General features: G+C 40.8%; 1 protein-coding gene and 1 pseudogene across 1 annotated transcript; one reads left to right on the top strand and one right to left on the bottom strand.

Moving 5' to 3' along the window:
• Positions 1-1,195, top strand: LOC115035193 (trace amine-associated receptor 13c-like; annotated as a pseudogene).
• Positions 1,196-2,508: 1,313 nt separating this feature from the next.
• LOC115062121 (trace amine-associated receptor 5-like) lies at positions 2,509-3,677 on the bottom strand (the record flags this gene model as incomplete). Its single annotated transcript, XM_029530742.1, has 3 exons — positions 3,508-3,677; positions 3,161-3,276; positions 2,509-2,636 (listed from the first exon to the last, which is right to left on the bottom strand). Coding segments are annotated over exons 1-3 (414 nt in total), but the record flags the coding sequence as incomplete, so codon positions are not given.
• Positions 3,678-17,982: the final 14,305 nt, after the last annotated feature.

Genomic DNA, 17,982 nt, shown 5'->3' with positions numbered 1-17,982 from the left:
ATGGAGACCCTGGAGGAAGCTGAACTCTGCTTTCCACAGATGAACACTTCATGCAGGAAGAAGTTACAGCATTACGCCACAAACGTTTTCCTTTACATTCTGCTGTCCTCCATCACCGTACTGACTGTCTGTCTCAACCTGCTGGTCATCATCTCTATCTCCCACTTCAGGCATAAACTTCAAAACATTAACACAAAATTATTTTTATTTTATTCAGATGAAAAGTTTGAATGATTTCTATGTAAGGAAATGTAATTGTGACTATTTTTAGACAGCTGTATTTAAAACTGCTGCTGCATGTGAACACTGTTTAAAGAATCATGGTGTTCCATCTGCTGCAGAGACTAATGGGCTCAGTATGGTTTTCTTTCTCCAGGCAGCTACACACCTCCACCAACCTCCTCCTCCTCTCTCTGGCTGTCTCAGACTTCCTTGTCGGACTCCTGCTGATGCCAGTTCAAATCCTCCTTAAAGAAGGCTGCTGGGTTTGGGGAGCTTGACATGCAGACTGTTTTATTATGCCTCTTTTGTCCTCACATCTGCCTCAGTAGGAAACATGGTGCTCATATCGGTTGACCGTTACGTGGCCATTTGTGACCCTTTGCATTACTCCACTAAAGTCACTCTAAACAGAGTTAAAGTCAGTGTTGGTCTGTGTTGGGCCTGTTCTGTCTTGTATAACGGTGTGATACTGAATGTCTTCCTGAAACACCCAGATAGGTATAATTCCTGCTATGGAGAGTGTGTAGTTGTTATTAACTTCTTAACAGGAGCTTTAGATGGTGTGTTGACTTTTATAGGTCCCATTTCCGTTATCATAACTCTGTATATGAAAGTATTTGTGGTGGTTGTGTCACAGGCTCGAGCTCTGAGGTCTCATACTGCAGCAGTGAAAGTCCAGAATTCAGTTCATGTGAGCGCTAATAAGTCTGAGAGAAAAGCAGCCAGGACTCTTGGTGTTGTTGTAGTTGTGTTTCTAATATGTTTCTGTCCTTATTTTTATCCCTCAATCGCAGGCCAGGACGTGTCAAGTGATGTGGAAATTTCAGTTTTTCGCATCTGGCTATTTTATTGGAACTCCTGTCTAAATCCACTGATCTATGCTTTTTTCTATCCTTGGTTTAGAAAGTGTATTCGTCAGATTGTCACACTTCAGATACTGCAGCCTTATTCCTCTGATGCTAACATACTGTAGGAAAAGAGTTCAAATAAGGATTTCTTGCTGTTACTTCATGCCAGGATAAAATATGAAAAATGACTTGCTCATTAGGTTATCTGATTTTCTTGCCTGGGACATAAAGAGTCAGTGCCTCCAGCATGATGTTGCTTTCCTTTTTGTCAAAATGATATTGCTCATCTGTAAGTGGCTGAATTTAAAACCTTTAACTGAACTGAATGATTGTTTTTGTTGTTGCTAAATCAGCCATGTATGTCAATATTGTGATTGCTCATCCATGTTTTCTGAATAAACTAAGCTGAAGGAAAAGTAAAAAATTGCATTGCCCCCTTTGCTGCCAGTCCTCTCCCTCTACCCCCCCAGACTTCCTGCTCCCTTCTTTCACAGCCACACTGATAAACATCAGAATGTCTACAATAACATAAATGTAATATAAAATAAATCCAAGTATATTGTGGAACACTTAATGTTACACACTTTATATTGCATATAAAACCTATGCCTTTTCATTGAATGTGTAGTTGCTTTCATTAGCAAATCACAATTTTCCACATTACAGGACTACAAAGTTTTATTGATGTAATTGTCCTAATAGTCTCTATTCTACTCTGATTGGTACATTATAATTAGTCTGAGTGCCGTGAAAACAATTACAGACAAAACACTGAACTGAGATCAATAACTTCTGAACTGTGTGTGTCGTGTTTTATAGATATGAACACAGAGGCCACTCTTTCCTTGGACTGTGTACAGGGGAATATGCACACCATCATCTGGGGCATGATCACACAATGCATGTTATACAAGTAATAAAAAAAAACCCAAACAAACATATTAGTAAAATAATGACCAATTTGATTTACCTCAAAACAATAGAACATTATAGGACGCTGACTTTTGATCTTTATTGAGTAATGAATTAACATGGCTTCTGTAACTGTAACTGTTCTGTATTTAGGACGGAATGTGAAAATAATAAAGAATCATCCAAACTCAAGATAGAGAGTGACTCAGTACTCTGAACTAATGACGACATTGATTTAATATTTGGCCAATTATTCTTTTATCAAGAGCAGATAAAATTGGTGGAAACATTTTTCTTTTTTGAAAAAGGAAAGCAGGTTTTGCAAGCAATTCTGTCACATTTTTGTCAAAACATTGAAATTAAATTCACAAGATCAATTTATATGAAGGTTCGTATCCAAATCAACTAAAATGTGGGAACAGACAACTTTTCCAGGCTTAAATTTAGTGCATTGATAATGTAAAAAAATCTCTTTCTACATTAAACTGGTCTGACTGGAGCCAGGCTGCAGTATCTGACATGTAATGATGTTTTTAATAGATTTTCTGAACCAGAGGTAGAAAAAGACATAGATCACAGGGTTTAGACAGGAGTTGAAATACACCAGCCAAATCTCAATGGGTGAAGATGACGCCCCGACTAAATTATTCTCAGCTGCAACAGCAAAACAATAATATGGAGAGCAACACAACAGAAACACAGCTACTACAATACCCAGAGTCCTGGCTGCTTTCATTTCTGATTTTTTAGCTTTTACACTCCCTGAAAGTTGTAGTGTGACAGCTGCAATGTGACAGCGCATGGCACGAGCCTGAGACACAGCCACCACAAAAACTCGCAAGTACAAAACTATGATGACTAAAATGGGGCCTAAAAAGGTCACAACAAGATCAACAGCTCCTTCACAAAGTTTACCACAACGACACAATCGCCATAACAGGAGTTATACCTGTTTGGACGTTTTAGGAAATCCCGAAGTATCCAGCTGCTGTGAACAGCAGAAAATATCCAGCACAGACAAACACAGAGCTGAACTCTCTTTAGGGTAACTCTGGTGGAGTAAACCATGGGCTCACAAATAGCAATGTAGCGATCAACAGATATCAGCACCATGTTTCCTACTGAAACACTGACAACCAGGAACCCCAGAAAGTAATGCACACCACACATAAAGTCACCCAGGAACCAGCAGCCTTGGTTCTGGAGAAGAAGAACTGGCATCTGCAAGAGACCCACTACAAAGTCAGCAGCAGCCAGAGAGAGGAGGAGGAGGTTGGTGGTGGTGTGGAGCTGCCTGAAAAGAAATAACATCAACACTCAAGACACTGTTATATCTAGTAGCTGTAGCAATACACGTTATTAGAAGTTAATAAAATCTGTAGTATTCACTGCTCACTAACATAGCTATATAAAACACTGTACTACAGATTATGTCCACTACAACCAGTAACCTAAATGTGTTGTTGCAAAACAGCAAGTGAAAAGTAAAGATCTTTGAAGGAATTCAGAGAAAACGTATCACTGCCTGAAGTGGGAGATGGAGATGATGACCAGCAGGTTAAGAACCACAGTGAGCAGAGTGATGATGGACAGCAGAGAGTTAAATGCACAAGGCTTCAGAATGAGGACGCACAGTCTTCCTGCAGGAGCTGTTGAGTTGGGGAAAGCAGAGTTCAACTTCTTCCATACCTCCATATTCAGAGACAGAGGAGAGGTTGATGAGCTCTGTCAGCTCTTCTGATGAAAGATCTTTGCCGTACAGCTAATTTATTTCTTTTCTTTCTCTCCTCCTCAGTTCCAACTCCCGACACTTCAAATCAAATCAGATTTATTTGTATAGCGCCAAATCATAACAAAGTTACATCAAGGCACTAACCCTAACCCATATAGAGCAGGTCTAGACCAAACTCTTTATAAATTTATTTAAAGAGACCCAACAGATCCCCCGATGAGCAAGCACCTGGCAACAGTGGCAAGGAAAAACTTCCTTTAAGAGGCAGAAACCTCGAGCAGAACCAGGCTCAGGGGGGGGCGGCCATCTGCCTCGACCGGTTGGGTTGAGAGAGAGAGAGAGAGAGAGAGAGGCATTGGGGGGGGGTGGGGGGGTGTAGGCAGGAACATGTTGTTGCATGAAGTTCATGGAGTTGAGCTGTAATACAGAATTCATGCTATATGGGACCAGCAGGTGTTGCAGGAACATGGGATGGAGATGAGGACAGGGAGAGAGAGGAGAGGAACTGGGAGAGACAGAGACTTTGGCAGAACATGGTTAGTAAATGCAGTATAAATGCTTAGAACTGGGGTGAAACTATTTGTTTTTTTTGTTTTTTTTTAAGAAGGATGGTTTTTATCAGCGCATGCAAGGAGAGAGAGAGAGAGAGAGAGAGAGAGAGAGAGAGAGAGAGAGAAGCTCAGTCCTTCCCCCAGCAGCCTCGGCCTATAGCAGCATACCTAAAGAGTAGAGGACTTTTTAACTGTACGCTCTGTCATACAGGAAAGTTTTAAGCCTGGTCTTGAAAGTTACAAAAGAGTCCGCCCCCCGGACCGATGCTGGGAGTTGGTTCCATAGAAGAGGAGCCTGATAACTGAACGATCTGCCTCCAGATTTACTCTTGGAGACTCTAGGAACCACAAGTAAACCTCCATCTAGAGAGCGGAGTGGCCTGCTAGGACAGTAAGGAACTATGAGCTCTCTGAGATACGATGGAGCTTGGCCATTAAGAGCTTTATATGTTAAAAGAAGGATTTTGAATTCTACTCTATATTTTACTGGCAGCCAATGAAGAGCAGCTAACACGGGAGAGATGTGATCTCTTTTCCTAGTTCCTGTTAATATTCGTGCAGCAGCGTTCTGAATTAACTGAAGGCCTTTTAGAGATTTGTTTGGACATCCAGATAGTAATGAGTTACAGTAGTCCAGCCTAGAAGTTACAAATGCATGGACTAGTTTTTCTGCATCATCCTGAGAAAGGATGTTTCTGATTTTCCTAATGTTTCTCAGGTGGAAGAAAGCTGCCTGACTAACTTGTTTTATGTGAAGGACAAAGGACATGTCCTGGTCAAAAATTACTCCAAGGTTTCTTACAGTGGAGCTGGAAGCCAAAGTAATGCCGTCCAGACTGATGAGATGATTAGATAGTATTTTTCTGAGGTGCTTAGGACCGAGTACAATAACTTCTGTTTTGTCAGAGTTGAGAAGTAAAAAATTTCCAGCCATCCAGACTTTTATGTCTTCAAGACATGCCTGCAGTCTGACTATCTGAGTGACTTCATTTGGCTTCATTGATAGGTACAGCTGGGTATCGTCTGCGTAGCAGTGGAAATTGATGCTGTGTTTCCTGATAATGTTGCCTAGAGGAAGCAGATAAAGCGTAAAGAGGATTGGTCCAAGTACCGAACCCTGCGGGACTCCATGACTGACTACAGTACATGAGGAGGAGCTGTTGTTTACATGAACAAACTGATGTCTATCTGATAAGTAGGATTTGAACCACCTTAGTGCAGTTCCTTTAATTCCAATTTCATGTTCCAGTCTCTGTAGTAAAAATATTATGATCTATGGTGTCGAATGCAGCACTAAGATCTAGAAGGAGAAGTATGGAGGCTGATCCATCGTCTGAGGCCATTAGAATGTCATTGGAAACTTTAACCAGCGCTGTTTTCTGTGCTATGATGGGCTCTAAATCCTGACTGAAACTCTTCAAACAAACTGTTCCCACCCAGATGCTCGTGTAGTTGTTTTGCTACAGCTTTCTCAATGATTTTAGAAATAAATGGAAGGTTCGATATGGGTCTATAGTTTGCCAAAACATCTGGATCAAGATTAGGCTTTTTAAGCTGGGGTTTGATGACCGCAGTTTTAAGTGCCTGAGGTACGTAACCCAGAAATAAAGTCAGATTAACCAAATCTAGAATGAACAGCTCAATTAAATAAAAGATCTCTTTAAAGAGGCTAGTTGGTACTGGGTCTAATAGACAGGTTGACGGTCTGGATGATGAAACTATAGAAGCTAGCTCTGAGAGATTAAGAGGTGAGAATGATTCCAGATGTAAAAGAGGCGTCGCAGCTGATTCAGCAGTTGTCGTCTTCAGAAGGGGATTTTTATCTAACGTAGGCAAGAGCTGATAAATTCTTTCTCTGATCATGAGAATTTTGTCTGAAAAAAAGTTAATAAAATCATTACTGCTTAGAGCTAAGGGGATCACTGGTTCAACTGAGCTATGGCTCTCTGTCAGCCTGGCTACAGTGCTGAAGAGAAACCTGGGGTTGTTCTTGTTTTCTTCTATGAGTGCTGAGTAATATGAACTTCTAGCACTGCAGAGAGCTCTTTTATATGTTTTCAGGCTATCTTTCCAGGCTCTGTGAGACTCTTCTGACTTACTGGAACGCCAGTTTCTTTCTAATTTCCTTGATGTCTGCCTTAAAGGCATGGATTTGGTAACTATACCAGGGAGCCATCCTCCTCAGATTGAATACTTTCTTTTTCAGAGGGGCGGCATTATCAAGATTCGAACGCAGTGTGGCCATAGTGCTAGTCACAAGGTCATCAACCTGCTATGGGAGAAATCATCATTTAAATTTAGATATGGCATTGTTGGGAATGATGACCAATGTTCTCTTTAAATTTAGCCACAGCAGCTTCAGATAAACATCTTCTATAGCTGAATTTATTCCTCAATGCTGTGGAGCCCATTAAAGTAAACTCAAATGTAATAAGGTAATGGTCAGACGGGGAGAGAATTTTGGGGAAGAATTGTTAGCTTGTCAATTTCAATGCCATAAGTTAGAACAAGATCAAGGATATGATTGTAAAAGTGAGTGGGTTCATTCACATGCTGGGAAAAGCCAATTGAGTCTAGTAGGGAAAGAAACCCAGAACTAAGGCTGTCGCTTTCTACATCAACATGTATATTGAAATCTGGGATAACAGGGATTCTAACTCATTAATCTTTGCCTCCATTTCTACCATCATCCTACATCTATGACAAGAGGTGCTATCATAAAAGGAGGCAGAAGAATAACTACACATGAGGCACAGAGAACAGGAGAGGAGAGGAGGAGGAGAAGGAGGAACAGAGAGTGGAGACAGAGAGCTAGAGGACATTGCTAATCGGGTAGTTTGATTAGCGGAGGAGGAGAAACGGTTATAACCTTTGGAGAAAGGGGAGATATTGACTTCTAAAACCTAGTGTTGGTGTGAAAATAATTTTCTGCCTGATTACTCGAGTGAATTAGGAATAATAGCAGAAGAACAGTGGAAACAACACAGAGATGACAAAGCACAATAGAGAGCACAACCGCCAGTGACCGGAAATGATGCAACACGCTTACCGCCCAGCACGCAAGCTGACACCTGGTGACACACTTAAGTGGAAAAAGTTTTTTAAGGCAGCTGCAACACCCTTCCTTCCTCTCCCAACCTCACAACTAAACCACCTTACCTTGTGTTTTTTTTTTAATGGTTTAATGGTTGTCATTCAGAGCTATGTCATGTGTGGATATTCTGAGCGCTAATGGGCCCTTTAGGAATCATATTAATCCTACCCTACACCTGCACACTAATTCTTTTCGTTGCCGGGGTTCAGATTTAGAGTTTGTTTTTGTTTGATTTGGAGAAGTGTCCCACCGCCAGAGTATTTTCCTACCCAAGGTTAAAACATGAACACTGTTTTCCAACCAATGTACGATTAAAATAAATTTTAAAAGAAGAGCGCCATTGAGTGAAATTACATCAGATTTAAAAAAAAAATGTATCCTCTGAAGCGTTTCATTTACCAGTTTTTGGTCATCCGAAGACTTCATTCAGTAAAATGAACTACAGAAGTTTCCTTTTGTTAAACTATTGAACCCCCTTTGGCCATAGCCTGGTGAAGGTGGAATTACTCATTACTTCATTTGCAGGTAGCACAGCGCTCCGCCTTCCATTAGAAAAATTCCCATTCTTTGATGGTTATTCACATTAGCCTACCTGGTCAGTGAAGACCATCGTGTATGAATTTGTTCCATCATAAAGGCAAAATAAACATCCATCCCCATAGCTACACAGCTAACAACAACCTCCGTGCTAATGTCTCAGAGCTCTCCTCACCAGTAACAGCAGCATGACGTGAAAAATGAACGAATCCCTCATTCCTACACGGAGAACATGTGCAGAAAGACCCTTCGCGAACGAATCTGAGCTGGCGGAGCGCATGCGCAGACCAGAAAAAAAACAAAAAACGAGTCATTCACTGAGATGGCTCGTTAATCCGGAGTCAATACGAAAGATTAGTTCAAAGTGAACGAATCGTTTACGAACGACACATCATTACCTATTACCAAAGAAATGAATTATTCCCCCCCAGTTATACATTTCCATCTACCTGTACCAAACTGACAAAATGGAAATATGCATTATTCAACAGCACACCCCCAAACAACGGCAGCAGCTAGCGCTTAGCTTAGCTCGTTTACCGCGCTTCATTACGCTGCCAGAAAATGACAATTTAACAGCTAATTAAAATCAACTTCAGAATATTACATTCACGTCTCCCATTATATCCAGATCCTGCCGCAAATTCCGATCACATTATACTCAACTGAAGTCTTTCAGGACAAACATTTTAGTGCTAATCGGCTAACTCACGGAGCTAATGCACTTTAGCCGGTGTGTCACCGATTTGGTTCCCCCAGGTTCCGGTTCCCCTTTACGCTGATTTTACTGCTGAGTCGTGCGTAGTTGCTAAGTTACCGTGCGTACTTAAAGAAGAAACGCAAATAGGAAACACAGCTGAGTGTACGGAAAGCGAAATGGAACAAGCCAATGTGTAGGTTACTGGTGTGTTATTATTATATAACTAAATAAACTGAGAATGCATTTGTTCGGCCATTCTTTGTCAATCTTTGTGTAAATGGATGCCAGCTAGATATCTGTGCGAGAGTAGCCTACGTTAAGTAAACCTCACTGCCGGATCACTTACACTAGTTAGTCCCTTCGAAATGGACTGCTAGCTAACTGGTTAGCTAGCTGGTTAGCGTGCTCGGCTGACGGATGATGACATTATTTTTGACGTATAAAGTTACTATAGCTTACCGTTCATTTGGAAACGGGCGGATATTTCTGCTCCTCGGAAACACCCACCGGATAGTGTCCGTATGTTTCAGAATTCACGAACTGTTGAACACAAGTTTACCATTTTAAGAACAAACACTCATCCTGGCCGTCCTTTGGGAAACTGGGTTGGGAATTAGTTTATGTCCTGGGTTAGTTCCAAGTAAGGGCATGATTTATAGGAAAGTCAAGGATCCATTCAGTAAACACTCTACATAATTATCACTGATCGATCAACCAGTTAAACTGTAGCATATACACAAGAAAAATTCAGCAACAAATCGTGGTATTTATTTACTCATAAAAATTATAAACAAGTCAACAGGCGTGGACTCGGAGCATCAACTCTGTGGTGGAAGGTGTCAAAATCCAAAGATGATTGGAGAGATATTAAATATGAATGTATATTTGTGTGTACAATCTTCTAGGTGGGGGACGTGCTGAATAGAAGTATCCAATCCAATGAAGGTCCAGGCTCCGATCATTGCATCACAGAACAAAGACAGTTGTTTGGTTACAGGAAAAGAGGGAGGAGTGTCTTATTCAGCGTTTTGATGGAGATGCTGGCCAGAAATCTACTGGAGCACCACAGCCTCTCTGGATATGGAGACCCTGGAGGAAGCTGAACTCTGCTTTCCACAGATGAACACTTCATGCAGGAAGAAGTTACAGCATTACGCCACAAACGTTTTCCTTTACATTCTGCTGTCCTCCATCACCGTACTGACTGTCTGTCTCAACCTGCTGGTCATCATCCTCTATCTCCCACTTCAGGCATAAACTTCAAAACATTAACACAAAATTATTTTTATTTTATTCAGATGAAAAAGTTTGAATGATTTCTATGTAAGGAAATGTAATTGTGACTATTTTTAGACAGCTGTATTTAAAACTGCTGCTGCATGTGAACACTGTTTAAAGAATCATGGTGTTCCATCTGCTGCAGAGACTAATGGGCTCAGTATGGTTTTCTTTCTCCAGGCAGCTACACACCTCCACCAACCTCCTCCTCCTCTCTCTGGCTGTCTCAGACTTCCTTGTCGGACTCCTGCTGATGCCAGTTCAAATCCTCCTTAAAGAAGGCTGCTGGGTTTTGGGGAGCTTGACATGCAGACTGTTTTATTATATCTCTTTTGTCCTTCCATCTGCCTCAGTAGGAAACATGGTGCTCATATCGGTTGACCGTTACGTGGCCATTTGTGACCCTTTGCATTACTCCACTAAAGTCACTCTAAACAGAGTTAAAGTCAGTGTTGGTCTGTGTTGGGCCTGTTCTTGTCTTGTATAACGGTGTGATACTGAATGTCTTCCTGAAACACCCAGATAGGTATAATTCCTGCTATGGAGAGTGTGTAGCTGTTATTAACTTCTTAACAGGAGCTGTAGATGGCGTGTTGACTTTTATAGGTCCCATTTCCGTTATCATAACTCTGTATATGAAAGTATTTGTGGTGGCTGTGTCACAGGCTCGAGCTCTGAGGTCTCATACTGCAGCAGTGAAAGTCCAGAATTCAGTTCATGTGAGCGCTAATAAGTCTGAGAGAAAAGCAGCCAGGACTCTTGGTGTTGTTGTAGTTGTGTTTCTAATATGTTTCTGTCCTTATTTTTATCCCTCAATCGCAGGCCAGGACGTGTCAAGTAATGTGGAATTTTCAATTTTTTGGGATCTGGCTAGTTTGTAGTAACTCCTGTCTAAATCCACTGATCTATGCTTTTTTCTATCCTTGGTTTAGAAAGTGTATTCGTCAGATTGTCACACTTCAGATACTGCAGCCTTATTCCTCTGATGCTAACATACTGTAGGAAAAGAGTTCAAATAAGGATTTCTTGCTGTTACTTCATGCCAGGATAAAATATGAAAATGACTTGCTCATGAGGTATCTGATTTTCTTGCCTGGGACATAAAGAGTCAGTGCCTCCAGCATGATGTTGCTTTCCTTTTTGTCAAAATGATATTGCTCATCTGTAAGTGGCTGAATTTAAAACCTTTAACTGAACTGAATGATTGTTTTTGTTGTTGCTAAATCAGCCATGTATGTCAATATTGTGATTGCTCATCCATGTTTTCTGAATAAACTAAGCTTAAGGAAAAGTAAAAAATTGCATTGCCCCCTTTGCTGCCAGTCCTCTCCCTCTACCCCCCCAGACTTCCTGCTCCCTTCTTTCACAGCCACACTGATAAACATCAGAATGTCTACAATAACATAAATATAGATAAATAAATCCAAGTATAATTGTGGAACACTTAACGTTACACACTTTATTGCATATAAAACCTATGCCTTTTCATTGAATGGTGTAGTTGCTTTCATTAGCAAATCACAATTTTCCACATTAAGGAACTACAAAGTTTTATTGATGTAATTGTCCTACTAGTCTCTATTCTACTCTGATTGGTACATTATAATTAGTCTGAGTGCCGTGAAAACAATTACAGACAAAACACTGAACTGAGATCAATAACTTCTGACTGTGTGTGTCGTGTTTTATAGATATGAACACTGAGGCCACTCTTTCCTTGGACTGTGTACAGGGGATATGCACACATCATCTGGGGCATGATCACACAATGCATGTTATACAAGTAATAAAAAAAACAAAACAAACAAACATATTAGTATAATATTGCCCAATTTGATTTACCTCAAAACAATAGAACATTATAGGACGCTGACTTTTGATTTTTATTGAGTAATGAATTACATGGCTTCTGTAACTGTAACTGTTCTGTATTTAGGAGGGAATGTGAAATAATAAAGAATCATCCAAACTCAAGATAGAGAGTGACTCAGTACTCTGAACTAATGACGACATTGATTAATATTTGGCCAATTATTCTTTTATCTAGAGCAGATAAAATTGGTGAAACATTTTTCTTTTTTGGAAAAAGGAAAGCAGGTTTTGCAAGCAATTCTGTCACATTTTTGTCAAAATATTGAAATTAAATTCACAAGATCAATTTATATGAAGGTTTATATCCAAATCAACAAAAATGTGGGAACAGACAACTTTTACAGACATGAATTTACATAGCCTTGTCTGGGAGGCATTTGATTATTTTAGAGTGCCTGGAGAAGTTGTCACTTAGTAGAAGATATTTCCAGGATATCAGACTGTGTTTAAGTACAGCAGGCTTTACAACAGGTGGCAGAGGCTAGAATATGTATAAATGGCAGGGTGTACGATTTCTCCATTAGCATTCACAATGGCAATGGAGGTAAATATTAGAGCTTATAGGTGGGTTGTAGGTGGAGAGAGGCGGCAGGATGAGCTGCGGCCTTACACCCAATTAGGACATACATGGACGACATGACGTCGATAACTACAACGGTGCCATGTATGAAAAGAATACTTGAGATACTTAATAAAAACTTAATGTGGGCTAGTATGAGAATCAAGCCTAGTAAGTCTAGAAGTATCTCAATGAGTAGAGGAAGATTAAGTGATCGAAAGTTTGTAATCGATGAAGAGGAAATTCCAATAATTAGGGAAAAACCGTAAAGAGCCTCGGTAGGTGGTACAAGGCAGATTTGCATGATGGAGAACAGGTAGTGCAGTTTAGGAAAGGATGCCTGCTGAGGGACTGGATAGAATAGATAAATCGGGACTTCCAGGAAAGTTGAAGCTGTGGTGTTTGCAGTTTGGATTATTTCCCAGATTGATGTGGCCACTGTCGGTATATGAGATTCCAATATTGGCTGCAGAGAAAATGGAAAGACTACGAAGCTTTTACATTAGGAAGTGGCTCGGTGTTCCGAGATGTTTAAGCACTGTGTCACTGTATGGGAAAGGGCGTACTTCAGCTACCAGTATCTAGTCTAGTTGAGGAGTTTAAATGTACTAAGGTTAGGACAGAGCTCTTGTTATCTGGGAGTAAAGATGTGGTATTAGTAAGGTAGTTCCAAACCCAACCAAGGGGAGAAAATGGAATCCAAGGATGGCAGTGCAGGAAGCAGAAGCAGCTCTTAGGCATACAGAGATTGTGGGTAATGTACAGATAGGCCGGGGAGGCTTGGGGCTTGGCTCAGGCAAACCGGTGTGGAGTAGAGCAGGTCCCAAAGAGATGAGGAAGCTAGTTGTGGAGCAGGTTCGTAGAAAGGAGGAAATATTAAGGAGTGCGAGGGCAGTGGCTCAGGCTAAGCAGGACAGTGGTGAACTGGGAAGGTGTAGAGAAGAAAAAGCTTAGTTGGAAAGAGCTGTGGAGTATGGAGGAAAGTAGGATTAGATTTTTGATAGGGGCAACATATGATGTATTGCCAACTCCTAGAACCGAAAACTCTGGGTAATGGAGACCCACTATGTCCGTTGTGTTCAGGTACGGCAACTCTAAATCACATCTCGTCCGGTTCTAATGTTAGGTCTCTCACAAGGCCGATATACCGTGGCGACATAACCAGGTTTTAAAAAGCTTAGCTGCAGGTTTAAAGATATACGGAGGCAGGCAATTCTAGGAGGGTCTAAGACAAAGAGAGTTGCAGTACAGTTTGGTCAGGAAGGAGGGAAGTAATAAGATAATAAGGAAGCAAGGCAGCTTAGAGGATGCTGGTGACTGGGAGATGCAGGTGGATTTTAGGAGGAAAGCTTGTTGTTCCCCTGGAAATAGCCTGTACAAAGCTAAGGCCTGATATAATTGTGTGGTCTAGGAGTAGAAAGAAAGTATATTCCCATAGAGCTGACTGTGCCGTGGGAGGATTCAGTTGAAGAAGCAAAGGAAAGGAAAAAGCTCAGGTATGCAGATGTAAGTAAGGATGCTGAGCAGCGAGGAGGAAGGTTCGGATTTGTCCAGTGGAAGTAGGATGTAGACGGTTTGTAGCCAGATCTGCTGTCGCTTGTTGCAGGAGTTAGGAGGAAGGGGACAGAGGGTGAGGAAACAGTGAAGGAAATGTCAGATGAGCAGTAAGATCCAGTCAGTGGATTTGGTTAGAAGTAATAGTAGCTGGGGGCCCAGCAGGGGGAGCTCTTAAGATAGACAGACTCTAGGAAGAAGCAGAGGAAGAAATCCAGGAAGAGGAAGTGTATTTAAGTGGAGGGTGTGGCCTGTTTGAGCCTCTTTGAGACCCATGCGGTTAGTCCAGGTGAGTTGGCCTGTGGGTTTTGTTTGAATATAGGATTGTTCAGGTGAGTTTAGTTGCTGAATCTGCTAGTGTAGCTTGTACTGCCTCCACCTCCTGCACCCTCTATACTTTCATGCCCCTTACCCGAACCAGGGTCTGTATCCCCACCCCCCTTTCACTGGTGCAGTTGGTGAGAGGTCACAGTAGTTGACAGTCGTGGCTGTTTGAGATAGCTGTCTCTTGTGTGAGGAACGGTGATGGCTGGCATTAGGGGGTGACTCTGGGATGCCAGTGTTCACGGTTTAGCCTTCCTGGAGGTGTGTGGGACTAACTAGACGAAAACACCGGTGAAAGGAGGTTCCCACCTGAGACCCCAAAGACATGAAGCTACCACCGCTCACTGGCCTAGTTGGATATTATCTGTAGGGCACATAGAGCAGGGTGAAAGTTTGTTGTTAGGAAGGTGATCACTGAGTCTGGTCCATTTGTTGTCGCACAAGTTTCTTGTGTTTTTTTTTTTTTTTTTTTTTTCTAAAGTGCATTGATAATGTAAAAAATATATAATTTTCTATTCACAGAAAAAGGTTTCACTCAAATCATTCTCTTTCTACATTAACTGGTCTGACTGAGCCAGGCTGCAGTATCTGACATGTAATAATGTTTTAATAGATTTTCTGAACCAGGGTAGGAAAAAGACATAGATCACAGGGTTTAGACAGGAGTTGAATACACCAGCCAAATCTCAATATAGTGAAGATGACGCCCCGACTAAATTATTCTCAGCTGCAACCAGTTACATTTACCTAAATGTGTTGTTGCAGAACAGCAAGTGAAAAGTAAAGATCTTTTAGGGGATTCAGAGAAGTGTATCACTGCCGAAGTGGGAGATGGAGATGATGACCTGGAGATTAACGTGATGCAGGCCAATTTAAGTAAATTGTTCTTGGTATTTATAATATATGCAGAGTCTATGTAGGTGATTTTTTTTTTTATTATTTTTTTTAAGTAACATTTAAACCCAGTATATAAAAAAACTGCCTAATGACAATGTGTAATCACTACTTCTATATCTTTTGGCCAAACTTAATGACACAACATCTTCACTGGCAAATAACATTTCAGATGAACCAATCTGAAAATGCCGAGGCACAGCTGCTTAGGTATTTTATATATATCTACCATTTATTTATGGACTTCACCACTGTCAGGTGAGCTCACTAAATCCCATCTCTGTCGAACCACAACAAATCCTTGTATCGTATTTAGTTTCCAGAGGACCGTACCATCTTTGACTGCAGTGAGTTTTGGTGCCACCTAGTGGACTTTAGCAGGCACATCAACTTCTAAAACTTCTCCAATTGTACATCCACTCTCACCGTCTCCTGCTGTTGACCTGTATGGGAAGCTTTAGCCCTGTCAGACAACACATGTTCAAATAAGTTTTCTTCTGTAAATTAAGCAGCACAGATTACTGAGGTAGTCACTTTTAACAAACGTTAAGGCGTGCCGTCCTTGTTTCATTGATGGAATTGTGTGAAACAGCTTTTATCACAGCTGTCACCACAGGTCCTTAATTATTTGGCATAGTTATTCATCTTAAATTAAAGGTTCAATGTTGGGTTGGATTTTACATTAACAACATCAACTTATTCTGTATTGAAATATATTAGTTAAACATGCTCTGTCTTTGTGCTGTTGCAGGTCATTCTGTGGTGGAAGGTGTCAAATCCAAAGATGATTGGAGAGATATTAAATATGAATATTTAATATTCATATTTAATATTTGTGTGTACATCTTCTAGGTGGAGGGACGTGCTGAATAGAAGTATCCAATCCAAATGAAGGTCCAGGCTCCGATCATTGCATCACAGAACAAAAAGACAGTTGTTTGGTTACAGGAAAAGAGGGAGGAGTGTCTTATTCAGCGTTTTGATGGAGATGCTGGCCAGAAATCTACTGGAGCACCACAGCCTCTCTGGATATGGAGACCCTGGAGGAAGCTGAACTCTGCTTTCCACAGATGAACACTTCATGCAGGAAGAAGTTACAGCATTACGCCACAAACGTTTTCCTTTACATTCTGCTGTCCTCCATCACCGTACTGACTGTCTGTCTCAACCTGCTGCTCATCATCTATCTACCACTTCAGGCATAAACTTCAAAACATTAACACAAAATTATTTTTATTTTTATTCAGATGAAAAGTTTGAATGATTTCTATGTAAGGAAATGTAATTGTGACTATTTTTAGACAGCTGTATTTAAAACTGCTGCTGCATGTGAACACTGTTTAAAGAATCATGGTGTTCCATCTGCTGCAGAGACTAATGGGCTCAGTATGGTTTTCTTTCTCCAGGCAGCTACACACCTCCACCAACTCCTCCTCCTCTCTCTGGCTGTCTCAGACTTCCTTGTCGGACTCCTGCTGATGCCAGTTCAAATCCTCCTTAAAGAAGGCTGCTGGGTTTTGGGGAGCTTGACATGCAGACTGTTTTATTATGTCTCTTTTGTCCTTCCATCTGCCTCAGTAGGAAACATGGTGCTCATATCGGTTGACCGTTACGTGGCCATTTGTGACCCTTTGCATTACTCCACTAAAGTCACTCTAAACAGAGTTAAAGTCAGTGTTGGTCTGTGTTGGGCCTGTTCTGTCTTGTATAACGGTGTGATACTGAATGCTCTTCCTGAAACACCCAGATAGGTATAATTCCTGCTATGGACAGTGTGTAGCTGTTATTAACTTCTAACAGGAGCTTTAGATGGCGTGTTGACTTTTATAGGTCCCATTTCCGTTATCATAACTCTGTATATGAAAGTATTTGTGGTGGCTGTGTCACAGGCTCGAGCTCTGAGGTCTCATACTGCAGCAGTGAAAGTCCAGAATTCAGTTCATGTGAGCGCTAATAAGTCTGAGAGAAAGTAGCCAGGACTCTTGGTGTTGTTGTAGTTGTGTTTCTAATATGTTTCTGTCCTTATTTTTATCCCTCAATCGCAGGCCAGGGACTGTGTCAAGTAATGTGGAATTTTCAGTTTTTGGGATCTGGCTAGCTTTATAGTAACTCCTGTCTAAATCCACTGATCTATTGCTTTTTTCTATCCTTGGTTTAGAAAGTGTATTCGTCAGATTGTCACACCTTCAGATACTGCAGCCTTATTCCTCTGATGCTAACATACTGTAGGAAAAGAGTTCAAATAAGGATTTCCTTGCTGTTACTTCATGCCAGGATAAAATATGAAAATGACTTGCTCATAGGTTATCTGATTTTCTTGCCTGGGACATAAAGATGTCAGTGCCTCCAGCATGATGTTGCTGTCCTTTTTGTCAAAATGATATTGCTATCTGTAAGTGGCTGAATTTAAAACCTTTAACTGAACTGAATGATTGTTTTTGTTGTTGCTAAATCAGCCATGTATGTCAATATTGTGATTGCTCATCCATGTTTTCTGAATAACTAAGCTTAAGGAAAAGTAAAAAATTGCATTGCCCCCTTTGCTGCCAGTCCTCTCCCTCTACCCCCCCAGACTTCCTGCTCCCTTCTTTCACAGCCACACTGATAAACATCAGAATGTCTACAATAACATAATATAATATAAAATAAATCCAAGTATATTGTGGAACACTTAACGTTACACACTTTATATTGCATATAAAACCTATGCCTTTTCATTGAATGTGTAGTTGCTTTCATTAGCAAATCACAATTTTCCACATTACAGGACTACAAAGTTTTATTGATGTAATTGTCCTAATAGTCTCTATTCTACTCTGATTGGTACATTATAATTAGTCTGAGTGCCGTGACAACAATTACAGACAAAACACTGAACTGAGATCAATAACTTCTGAACTGTGTG

This window comes from Echeneis naucrates, chromosome 21 (genome assembly GCF_900963305.1).
Source record: "Echeneis naucrates chromosome 21, fEcheNa1.1, whole genome shotgun sequence".
Taxonomy (NCBI): domain Eukaryota; kingdom Metazoa; phylum Chordata; class Actinopteri; order Carangiformes; family Echeneidae; genus Echeneis; species Echeneis naucrates.
Note: the sequence above shows the minus strand (reverse complement) of the source record. Positions and strands in the feature narration are given on the sequence as shown.